The sequence below is a fragment of the Schistocerca piceifrons genome, chromosome 4 (genome assembly GCF_021461385.2).
Source record: "Schistocerca piceifrons isolate TAMUIC-IGC-003096 chromosome 4, iqSchPice1.1, whole genome shotgun sequence".
Taxonomy (NCBI): Eukaryota; Metazoa; Arthropoda; class Insecta; order Orthoptera; family Acrididae; genus Schistocerca; species Schistocerca piceifrons.
Genome location: NC_060141.1, coordinates 141,920,180 through 141,932,805, shown reverse-complemented (window position 1 = coordinate 141,932,805; position 12,626 = coordinate 141,920,180). Strand labels below are relative to the sequence as shown.

Sequence of the window (12,626 nt, the reverse complement as noted above, 5' to 3'; positions counted from 1 at the left end):
ATCCCCATACTAGTGTTTGAAACTTTTGAATACTCCACATAATTGCCAATAGTTCCCTTTTCGGTAGCTGTGTAATTTAGTTCGTGCTTATTTAGGCTACGGCTAGCAAAAGCTATGGTTCTGTGTTCTACATCACTTGGATCCCATTCGCCCGAAGTTCGGCAGCAACACCATAATCAGATGCATCTGTCGAAAGTTTAAACAGTTCGCCCATAATTGGATGGTGTAACTTGGGTGACTCAACAAGCGTTCTTTTAACGTTTTCAAATGCATCATTTGCACCTTGATCCCATGTAATGGTACTCCCTTTATTAATAAACGTAAAATTCTTGGGTCATTTAACTCTTGCCCTTTTACGTACCATCGATAGTATCCAGCCATACCTATAAATCCTTTTAATTGTCTTACATTTCTGGGGTGCGGACATTCTTTGATAGCTTTTATGCATTCAGGGTCTGGTCTAATTCCCTTTACCCGTATAATATGACCTAAGAACGTAAGTTCTTGGTGCACAAAAAACAATTTTGACAGCTTCACCGTAATACCTTCCTCTATAAATTTTTTCAGTTTTGCACAAAGCTAGACAATATTCCTCCCAAGTAGCTACTAGTATTAGGATATCGTCTACGTATATTATCAAATCCTTCAATAAGTCTCTCCTTAGTGCTTCATCTAATGCACATATAAATAAGGACACAGAGATATTAAGTCCGAATGCCAATACATTGAAATGATAAGGTTTTCCATCAAACAGAAAGGCTGTATACTTCTTGGAGTTTGGATGTAATTTTATCTGCCAATACCCCGTGGTCAAGTCCATTGTGCTAAAGAATCTTGCCTTTTCAAATTTGGATAACAATTAATCGATATTAATCGGTCGATCTCTCTCTGTCTCTATATGTCGATTCAAGGTGAGAGCGTCTAAGACTAATCATACCCTGCATGTAGCTTTCCTCACCATGACCAGAGGATTATTCATTACACTGGAACTTCGTTATATAATATTATCATCAATCATTTTGTTAATCTCATCCCAAACTGCTTCCTTCAAACTCCCTGATATTGGATACGGTTTGCAAAAGAATGGAGTGTCATCTTTGATTTTGAACTTACAGATATAGTCACTGATGTTACCTGGATAATCGGAAAACACCCCTTCATACTCCATTAAAATTTTATATAAATCTCGCCTTTGTTGATCGGTTAATATTCGGGATTCATTAACTTTGTCTTGTACATCAGTTTGATGTGTTCCTTGATCCACATTGTTGAATTTTGGTGATAATTGAGCTGTAGCTGTTAATCACAGATACTGACACTCAGTTGTTTGTCCCTCAATGTGACCATTTGTCACAAATGGTGCCCAGCATCTACTGTCCCCTCTACCAAAACAAAGATGATGATCATCAGAGTTTAAGGTGACTTTAAAGTCTAACAACCAATCTAAACCTAATAGTACATCTCTATTAATATTCTCTACTATTAATAGTGTTTGACGAAATTACATATTTCCAACACTGCAGTTCCCTTGAGAGTCGTATTTTACAAGTTTACTTTTGTTCCCGTTATCCCAATTATGTATACTCCAGTCACTGGCAAAAATGGTAAGTGCTGTTTATTCTGTAGTGAATTAAAAAATGCGTTTTGACATGAGTGATACCTCACTTCCAAAATCTATAAATATGTTAACCTTGGAATTTTCCACTGTCCCTGCTATTATAGGTTGTGGGTTATTAGTGGCTAAGCTTGGTTCTTCAAGCAGCAGCCATTCCTTTCTGGGTATTTTGTGTGTAAAGTTAACATACATACGTGGAATAAAGCCTCCTAATGTATCTCCTCGACCTGGGCCCCGGCCCTGGATCCAGGTCGATGAACGTTGTATTCACAATTATGGGTTGGTTACTGAAATGAGATACTACATTCCCATTCTGTGTTTTATGGTTACTCGGTACAAATTCTTGAGAAGCTGCTGGATCTAAATTTGAATGTGGATACTTCTTTTGACAATTGTCACTACAACTTTTCTTATTGTACTGGTGTACTTGTGCTAAGTTTGCCTCATGGTTTTAAAATTATTTCCGCTATTTCTTTTATAGTTTGAACTTTCACTTTGGTGTAAAGTTTCGTTGCGGTCCTTATTTATTGCATCAAGTGCGTCAACAAAAGACAACTCCTCTTCTATCGTTTTCCAAACAATACATAAGATGTCTTTTCTCGCAAAGATTGGCAATCGTCTAATTAAAATACATACTAATCCTTCTTCTTCCATTGCCTTATCTAAATACTTTGCTAATGTTAAATGCCAGTTGAAATATTTCCTCATAGTGCCCCAAGTATTATTATAATATTTTAGGTCCCATGGATCGTATATTAGCTTTTCTTGAGCACTGGCAGACCAGTACTTCTCTTTAAATGTCTTTTGAAAGTCTTCCCAAGAGGAAAAATTTTCAGTATTTACTGTTCCCCATTCTGATGCTTCCACTAGAAGGTACTCCACAGCAAATTTGATCTTGTAAGCTTCCCAATTTTTTGACAAAGCTTGGTTTAATCTTTTTTAAGAAGTGGGTCAGATGTACATCTGGCTTAAATTTAGGGAATTGTCTAGATAACCCTGAATTAGCTTCCCATTGCAAATTAGTCAGTGCTTCACTAGCTAACACAACATTAGTTGAAGTTACCCTTTTTTCTACTTTGTCTTGGATAAGCTTAATTTCTCTCCACAGGTCGTCCATACCCTTCATGGTATCATTAAGTTCAGAAGAAGGAATAGGCGATACGTTTCCAGATGTTATGCCCTAGGTAACCTTTTGCTCTATAATATCTCCAAATTGTTCCTTCAAACTAATTATTTTATAATATTGGAGTTAGCTATTTTCCCTTTGAAATTCCTTTCTGCATTATTTACCCGTGTATTGACACCTGTAATTTGCGATTGAATGATTGGCATTAATTCATTATGCTTATCTACCCACTCTTTCAAAGTGTTCATTCCCTGTCTTACATCATTATATTTAATATTGTACCTGTTTTCAAAAGATCCTAACTTTTCGAGAAGTTCTAATTCTATGTTATTACATTTGTTCTCAATGTCAACTTCTAACATTTTCAATAAATCTTGAAAAGTGTCATTCTGTTTCTGACTAATGTCGGTAAACATATGATTTATATGAGTGGTCAAGGAATTTCTCTAGTCGTTCTTTAAATCTGCTTTTTAATTCTCTACTTTATTACTTATGGTGTCGAATTCAGTCTTCAAAGTACCCATGCCTTCGCCTAGATTACTAAATTCCTTGCTTTGAGAGTGGACTTTGGTGTTTAACAAACCTAAATTTGTCGTTTGTGTATTTAATTGAGAATTTATCAAGTCTACTTCTTTACTAAGAGTCACACTCTGAGCCTTTAATTGAGAATTTAATGAGTTTAACTCATAAGACTCGAGCTTTGATTAAATTTATCAACTCAGCCTAGTCAGGCACTTCTTTGCTAATCATCATGGCCATAGCTGGGCCTTGAGTTTCCCCAACCTGTTGTATATTTTCCGTACTTTTATATGCCTTAGCTCTTGTAAACATTGAAAACTAACTTTAAATATGATAATTACACAATAACAGTTCACTCAACAGTATCTTGTACCACTTCATAATAAAGTAATCAAGTTTTGTTTCACGCTCACCCAGTGTAGAATTCTCGTTGCGTAGGTGAGCAGCTGTGGAGTTAGGTCAGCACTAGTGAACAGCAGCTGGTGTCTGCGGCGTCGAATGTATGTTGGTTTCAGCGTCTGCATCCGCGCGATGTGTGTGAGAGCTGTATACTCCCTGCACTGGATCTTCTTAGCTGAAGCGTTCTGTGTGTACTACTACTTAGAGAAATATGTCAAAATCTTCTTTACTATTTTTATTGTTGTGAATTTTTCATTTCTTCAATGTTTTTCCATTTAAATTTTGCTCCATTGGATACTGGAACATATTACAATGTCCTAGAGTAGTTCCCTTGTCTTTTTATGTTTGGGTGCTATGGCAATACATAACAGCTACTTCTCTCGTTTTTGACATAAAAGTCCTGTTTTCTCAGTCCTTTCACACAGGTCGCCATGTTCTAATGTTCTTGCGTCAAGAGTCTACACAAGTACTTTTTCTTGTTTTAATAATAATAGCCAATGACGCAGTAAGTGCAGGGCTGCATATAAACTCCATGGGTCTTCCTTACACACTCACTAAAACATCTATGGGTTGCCCAACAGGTACTTGTCGGTACCGTCTGACCACCGCGTCTACTTTCTTCCCGCGAGTGATTTTAAACCTGCACACACAAATATGTGACACGCAGTAGGTAGGATTCTACCATCCCACACTCATATCCAGAATATTGTGTGTTTGAGTCGGTTGAAGGGTGAATGGTTCTAGAATTTACACAGAAATTCTCGAATCATTACACTCTATTGTGTAAGTACACATTACTTGTAATTGCAAGTAGTATTTGAAGAGTTTATTTTTGTAGCAGAAAATTATATTATGTTGTATAAGGCTGCTTGCTTGCCATGTGTGTTCTCTTTCACCAGCTTCATTTGCTGCATTTTTATATTTTCTCCATTCATAATATAAATTCAATATCTCCTGTGTTAGCCAAAGATTTTTACTAGGCCTCATCTTTTTACCTGTTTGATCCACTGCTACCTTCACTATTTCATCTCTTAAAACAGCTCTTCAACTCCTGCTATATTCCTTTATTCTGTTCTAGTCAACCATTGCCTAATGCTCCCTCTGAAACTCTCAACAACCTCTGGTACTTTTTACTTATCCAAGTCCCATCTCCTTAATTTCCTACCTTTTTGCAATTTCTCAAGTTTTAATCTACAGTTCATAACCAATAAATTGTGGTCAGAGTCCACGTCTGCATATGGAAATGTCTTACAATTTTAAATCTGGCTCCAAAATCTCTATCTTACCATTAACTCGTATAATCAGCCGGAAATATTCCAGTGTTTCCAGGTCTCTCCCAAGAATACAACCTCTCTTCAAGATTCTTGAACCAAGTTTTTGTGATGATTAAATTATGCTCTGTGCTACATTCTACCTGCTGGTTTCCTCTTTCACTCCTTTCTCATAGCCTATGTTTACGTACTATATACAAGGGAGATGATCTTGAAGGTGGTATTGTAGAAATGGAAGAGAACATAGGTGAAGGTAAGTGGGAGATATGATATTACAAGAAGAGTTTGACTCAGCACTGAAAGACTTAGGTTGAAACAAGGCTCCGGGAGTAGGTTAAGGAAAGGAAAACCTACGTTTGTATCATTTGTAGGCTTCGAGTAGCTTTTGAGAAAGTTGACTGGAACTCTCTCTTTGAAATTCTAAAGGTTGCAGTGATAAAATACAAATAGTGAAAGGCTATTTACACCTTGTACAGAAACCAGATGGCAGATATAATAGTAGAGGGGCATGGAAGGAAAGCACTGGTTGAGAAGTCAGTGAGACAGGGTTGTAGTGTATCCTGATGTTATTCAACCTGTGCATTGTGCAAGTGGTAAAGGAAACCAAAGAAAAATTTGGAGTAGGAATTAAAGTTCAGGGAGAATAAATAAAAACTTTTAAGTTTGCCAGTGACATTGTAATTTTGTCAGAGACAGCAAAGGACTTGTGGAAGTGCAGTTGAACAGTATTGACAGTGTCTTGCAAGGTCTGATGAACATCATCAACAGCAAAACAAGGCTAATGGAATGTAGTCAAATTAAATCAGGTGATGCTGAGGGAATTGGATTAGGAAAAGAGACACTTAAAGTAGCAGATGAGTTTGCTATTTGCGCAGCAAAATAATTGCTGATGGTTAAAGTAGAGAGGATATAAAATGTAGACTGGTAGTGGCAAGAAAAGTGTTTCTGAAGAGGAGAAATTTGTTAACATTGGATATAGACTTACATGTTAGGAAGTCTTTTGTGAAGGTCTGGAGTGTAGCTGTGTATGGAAGTGAAACATGGAAGACAAACAGTTTAGACAGTAAGACAATAGTAGGTTTTGTAATGTGATGCTGCAGAAGAATGTTCAAAATTAGCTGGGTAATCATGTAATTAATGTGGAGATATTGAGCAGATTTGGGGAGAAAATTAGTTTAGGGCACAACCTGAATAGAAGAAGGGATCAATTGATAGACATCAAGGGATCACCAATTTTGTATTGGGGGAGGGGGGTGGTATAAAAATTGTTGAGGGAGACCAAGAGATGCATACTATTCAATTCAGTACACAACAACCAGTTTCTCCAAATTTTCTTCAGTTAGGCTTAATCAGACAAAACATTTTTGTGCATAGAAAATCACCTGTCTATGTCAGAAGTGTCTGGTGCATACTTCAGTGGATACATTTTGGACAAAGTCAGATCAAATTGAAAGTCTTTTACATTTTTGCCACAATATATTTTTTGTCATCTCCATAAACTCAAAATCGAGATTTGATCTGATAACTTTGTTCATTGTATCTTAGGCTGCAACACTGACTTTTCAGTACAATGCGTGAAAAGATTTTTCACTATCTTCAATAATTGTCAAAGATTCCACAAACTTCCAACTTTGATACGGCCACAGGCAAATGTGCAAAATTCGACCTGATGTAGATCAGATCTGGCTTCTTGAATGCCACTTCTGCAAGCTGCTTTAGTGGCTTTGAAAGTGTCTATGAGCCAGAATTAGAAAGGGGAAAAAACACCAATCAAGGGAGCAGTAACTTAGATTTTCAATAGTATGAAGGAAACAGATATGAATTTCAATAAATGTACAGTAATTTATGGTCTATTAGCAACAAAATTTCATCAGAATCATCACAGTGAAAGATGATGGCATTTATCCTAATGCCCCATCTGATTAAAATAGGTTGTGACAAAGATAAATCTGACTGTAGATATGCAAGTGCAGCAACATGGACAGGTGCTTCCAAGGATACGTTCAATAGGGAAAAAAGAGTCAGCATACAGATGACTGACTTAATGCTGTCAGAGTTTGTTTTTTGTGCATCTGTTTACCTTGTTTGTGGAGGATATCAGCGCAGTCACACTGTTTCAGCTACACAATATAGCACATGTCCTAATTGTGTAACGTGGTTTAGGTTAGGATAACATAATTTAATTGCTTTCCTGACGTCTTCATCCATATATGGGGCAGCATAACTTAACAAGAGTAGGTCCTGTTTTTATTTAAATTTATTGGCATGAGGTATATTGATTTCTGCCTGCATCTACTGAGCCAAACTGAGACCCTTGAGGGCCATATAAATGCGTAAATCGGTGGTCATTAAACCTTTCTTACTCTAGAGCCTATACTGGTATTGGGGGAAGGCACCTCTGGCTGCTCATTTACCAATCTTATTATTACTCAGTAACGTACATAAATTACTATGTTATCAGCCTCAATAGACTAGCTATAGTAAGGGTGCAATAAGTTGCCAGCCGCCTCCACGTACTGGCCGTCAAAAGTCTGCACCATCCGAGAATGCTTGGTGTTGACTGTGTCAAATAGCTGCCACCCGCAGTGCCCCAATGTTGTCCCAAGTGATTACTTAATGTTTTGAATGTCATTTTATTTCTGCTCATTGTTTTGTATTACAACAGCCTTAATTTAATTTCATTTTCCTTGTTACAAATAAGCATCACAATTGAAGATGACCGTCTCTATAATGATCACTCATGAGTCAATGTTAGTTCTGTCTGAAGTTTATACCACAGCAACTGATTGGCGTGAGTTGCACGTGCTTGTGAGTTCTCAGTAGTGGTAAATAAACAGTCAAACATTACCACTCTCACATCCTCTAACCCTGCAGGTTCTGTGCTACTTACAGCTCTGGCCTGAGGTAAGTGGCCAACTTTACCTAGCTCATGGCAAAATTCACCATCAATTAAAATTGAGCACATCCTAAAATGTTACTGCCTCTGTAACTATTTTTATTTGTTACTGAGTGAGAAAACTACTCTCATAACAAGCTATTAATGTTTGTTGATGTTTTTGGATTCAGTTGCTAGTTGCTACATGAATATTATTATAAAATACAGCTGAGAACCATGGGCTTAATGAATATTCATTCGGGCTATGTGCGCCCAGTAGTTTGATGACCACTGGTCTAAATTTATGCAGTTATATAATAGAAATCTTCAAAATACAAATTACTCTCCAAAGAGCAAATTATTTCAAATGTATGTGTGTAAATCCAGGCTCTATTTATGATATACAACAATGAAATGAATATATTCACTTGGTAATTTGTAATACTAGTCAGAAATTCTCAGGGATTTCTCTCTACCCCCTCTAAAGTTCGAGTAGGTTGACCCCACCTCTCTTCCTCCTCCCCTCTCCCCCCCCCCCCCCTCCTCCGCCCCCTCTTCCCCCCTGTTGACAATTTTATTTTATTTTCATTTATAGCTCCTTACCTAATGTTAAATCAAAATGACATGATTGTTGTATTTTCATTTTTCTTCCCCAGATATGACTGCAGAAGAAAGCCCGTGGGTTAGTGGTGCAGTAGCAAAGCAAAGAATTCAGATATATGCACTGATGCCACAGCTGCATAAACCTATCAACTCCCTTGATGTGAGCAAGGCAAATGTTATATTTGGTTGTGACAATGAGGCCGTGTACATATGTAAGAATACAAGTGTGTATCAGTAAATTAACAATTATTTATTAAAATGTTGATTTGTACTCAAATATTTGTATTTCACAAGCACATTAAAAATACTTTGTCATTAGTTGCTGGGTTTTCATTAGGTGTAGTCTTCTATCGTAGTCTTCTATCTTGAATGGAATACTTGTTTGCAGTAATTGTCAGCACACTTTATAATATTATATACTGATACTACTAGTGTTGACATCTTCTCCGTGACAACCTTGCAAACAGTGGTTAGTTGGGATAGGAGATTGACAGGATGATTCAGAGGTTTTCAAATGTTGGTACAAAATGCAGTGTATAGGCACTGGGGAGGGGTGATGGATAGCCTTAGAATACTGTACTCCATACTGTGAAAGAGGTAGGCTGAGAGCTGGTAGTACTGTCGCCCACTTTGAAGTGTGGTGTGTGAAAAGTTACCAGTACTGCTGTAGAGCCATAGCTGCCTACAACTTGGGCAACAGTTATATGTTGCTATAGGAGCTGTAACAGAACTGTTTTATGTGACTACTGTGGAAAGCACGTTAAGCAGCCACATTAAGTCCCGTTACACTGTTGCGGCTCTTCTCTCATCCTGTAGTCTGTAGGTCCACCCCTGCTATTCTAATGTGTTTGATTTTCCACTGGTTCTTTACTGTGACATTGAGTGATGAAATAATGTCTGATCAGGGGCTAATACTTACTATTCTGGCGCACTTGCCACGCTCTTCTAATCGAACTTTGTTTCTCAAATAGCTGCATTTTCTTCTAGAAGTTAAGAGTGCCAACCCGACACTCAATCCTCAAAATAAATATGAGGCTTCTCACGAACAGTGTTTCATATATTGTATGCTTGTTTACAATGAACGTAAATTATAAAGTTGCATCAGTATTCGGAACATCACAATTACATTGATAAGGACTAAGTCCAGAAGCAGTCTGTCTTATTTAACAGATTCCAATTGAGTGAGTATACAACAAGTTTTCTATTTTCCCTGTGACATCATATGTGTTGTCCTGGCCTGCACCATACCTCCGAGGGAAGACCCGACGACACCAAATGAACTGCTCAGTCAGCAGGTACTACGAATGTTGTACGATGTTTAGTTTTGTCACAGGTTGCAGATGTGCTGCATCCATCCATTATGTAACACGAGCACATAAATAAAACACATCGAACAGTAGTTTAACTAATTCATTACAGAAATAAACCCTCTATAGTGGTTATTATCCTTCGTTGGCTTGAAAGATGCTTGTGCAGATATCCCTTCACCAAAGTGGTATGTTACACTACATATTTCTCCCCATAGATGAATGATGTCATCACTACTGTGAAACATCAACCAAACAATAAATATTCATAGTCCAAAAGTACTTTTAACCTTTTGTGATGGTCCAGGGGGATAAAATTATGTCTTCTGGACCTGCAGAACATTTATCCACTTTATTCTTTTAAATATAGACCTGCTGATGTTATTCAAGTTTACTGCAAAGAGTAACTGGCGAATTTCATATAACAAACAGTGTAAGTGTTGTATTTTGGATACGTAGACCTCGTCAACATAAACGATTTTATGTGACAGACAATTCTCTCTCTCTCTCTCTCTCTCTCTCTCTCTCTCTCTCTCTCTCTCTCTCTGTCTCCTGACATTTAACATTTCTCAAGGAAGGCCTCTGCGCTTGAAGTATTCAGTGCAATGGTGACATCGAGGTCTCTCATGTACCCCTATTGTGACATCGTAGCATTGTCACTCTGTCCACAACACTGCAGGATGACCAACAAATACCTCAAACAGAAATTACAGAACACAAGTAGAAACTTACTCTCGTATGTAAATAAATCATTGGTTATCAAAATTGAAACCTTATGTAATTCTTATTCATGTTATGTCAAACAATTTATAACATTTATTCATTCATATATAATGTTGAAAGTATAGAAATTTTAAATCAAAGAAATCCATGAGGCTCTCCTTAAATTAAAATCGTGAAAATCATGTACCGTCACACATGCGCCTTTGCTTGGATTCGTAAGAAAAAGAATAAGTCTGTCAAAAGCATACAGATGTGTTGCTTAATTATTACCACATTTTCTCCATTGTGCCTAAGCATTACTTTGTTTCTTTTGATCCTCGAAGTGGGAAGCAAGTGCAATTGCTTTATGCCCTATTTCCCATCTAGCCAAAATATTACTTCCACCTAAGTTCGCAATATGTAGTTGAGAATTTCCGATGCTACAGGTTTTATCAAAATTTAGAAGTTGTGTACATTGGTCATTTGGAAAGGTTTCCTTAAAGACTGTCACAAATCAGAAATTATGTCTTATGTCATCTGTAAGATCTCCTTACACTAACTGTGTATCAGCAGTATAAATTAATGCCAGTGGGAGTGCCTGCCACTCTCCCCACCCATGAGGCAATGGGTCATCATATGCTTTCACAGGCCATGAAGCAATGGGTCACCACAGTTCACCATTTTTCTTGCAATACTAAACATTAACTATATGTAATAAAAAAATTTCTTATCACCAACATCAACTTGTACAATAGTGACATACGATACCAGTAATAGCAATAAGTAATTATCTTTCAACTTTAACTTCATATTAATAAAAGAGCGCTGTATCTTGCCAGTAGTGATTGCACTTATTAAGTTACTACTAACAACAGACAAAGATAAATTTCTGTAATTGCTGAAGATAATTTCTGCTAATTGCAAATGCTCGTAAACGCTCTGTGCTAACAACAAACGAAGATACATTTCTGTAATTGCTGAAGATAATTAATTCCTGCTAATTGCAAATTCCTGCTAACTGCAAATGCCGGTAAATGCTCTGTGCTACCAGTAGGTGGTAAATTCTCAGTAGATACTGAAGATAGCATGTACTCAGTTGTAACAGATGACTGTAAGTTCCCGGAAAGAATACATGGTAAAAATTTGTCAGTAGCACCTATATCTATCACTGTCTCAGTACTAATATATCATAGCCTTTTATCTAGTAAATCTACATTATGAGTAGTTATCTCACTGTCACATGGTTCTCCATAGTTTGTAACTTCTCTAGTTGTTGCATATCATTTATAATTACTGTAACATTCTCCACATTCTTAATTGTAACATCTTCTAAAATATGTGAAGTTTCTAATGATTTTGCTTCTAAGGTGTTCCTCATCCTGTTTACTGTCTTGTAGCAAATTAATAGAAACTACTTACCCAATATGGCTTACGCTGTTTCGTCCACTAAATTTAAGCAGGGTGTATACGACCCGGGAGATCCGGGAAAAACCCGGGAATTTTTTCATCCGGGAGAAAACCGGGAAAAACCCGGGATTTTTTTGGAATTCCGGGAATTTTTCATTGTTTTAGTTTTCAGTTAAATTTTTGTAATTTTGACTGGTAATAACCGATACTCTAACAAAGGATATCACTGTACCCTGCTACTGCAGAATAATACTTCAACAATAAAACAAACGAGAGAAAAAATGAAAATAACTTAAATTGCAAAGGAAATGCGCCATATACAACAACGACAAACAGTGCTCATGCAAACGCCTGCCAACTGCATAATGTGTTAAAGGCTTTAGGAAGACTATGCAATGCTTCATAACAACAAATTGCCTCCAATGAGCGTGAAGTCGCAACTGTTTACATTAGATTCGTTTTAGCAGTTAAGAGCTGGCTCATGCACATGCGCAGTTGAGTCGTGTTTGAGTAGTAGATTCTCCCTTCTGGTTTCAGGAATGTGGCTGTTGGCTGTGTAAGCAGTCGCAGCAAGCAGCTAGATGCTACCGGGAAGAGTGGGCGCCAAATTCATATTCTTGAGGGAAAAAAAAACTTGTTTTACAAAGCACCTAGCATCCAGCGCACGTTTGTCTATCACTTATTCATATGATTTTGAAACGCTTCCCTGTTGGTTGTTGAACATTTTTGGACCCATTTTAAGTTTATTTCTGAATGACTCATAAGTTGATTTTTGAATGCATGCATAGCGTACGTGATGTGT

At 37.2% G+C, this 12,626-nt stretch overlaps 1 protein-coding gene across 1 annotated transcript in view; it reads left to right on the top strand.

Annotated features, from left to right (window-relative positions):
- The window catches only part of LOC124796407 (nucleoporin Nup43), a 213,555-nt gene extending 204,829 nt beyond the window's left edge, over nt 1-8,726 (top strand). Inside the window, exon 8 of the mRNA XM_047260584.1 lies at nt 8,462-8,726. Within this exon, the coding sequence (XP_047116540.1) occupies nt 8,462-8,646 (185 nt within the window). The 3' untranslated portion in view covers nt 8,647-8,726. The remainder of the gene's footprint in view (nt 1-8,461) is intronic.
- The last annotated feature ends 3,900 nt before the right edge of the window (nt 8,727-12,626 follow it).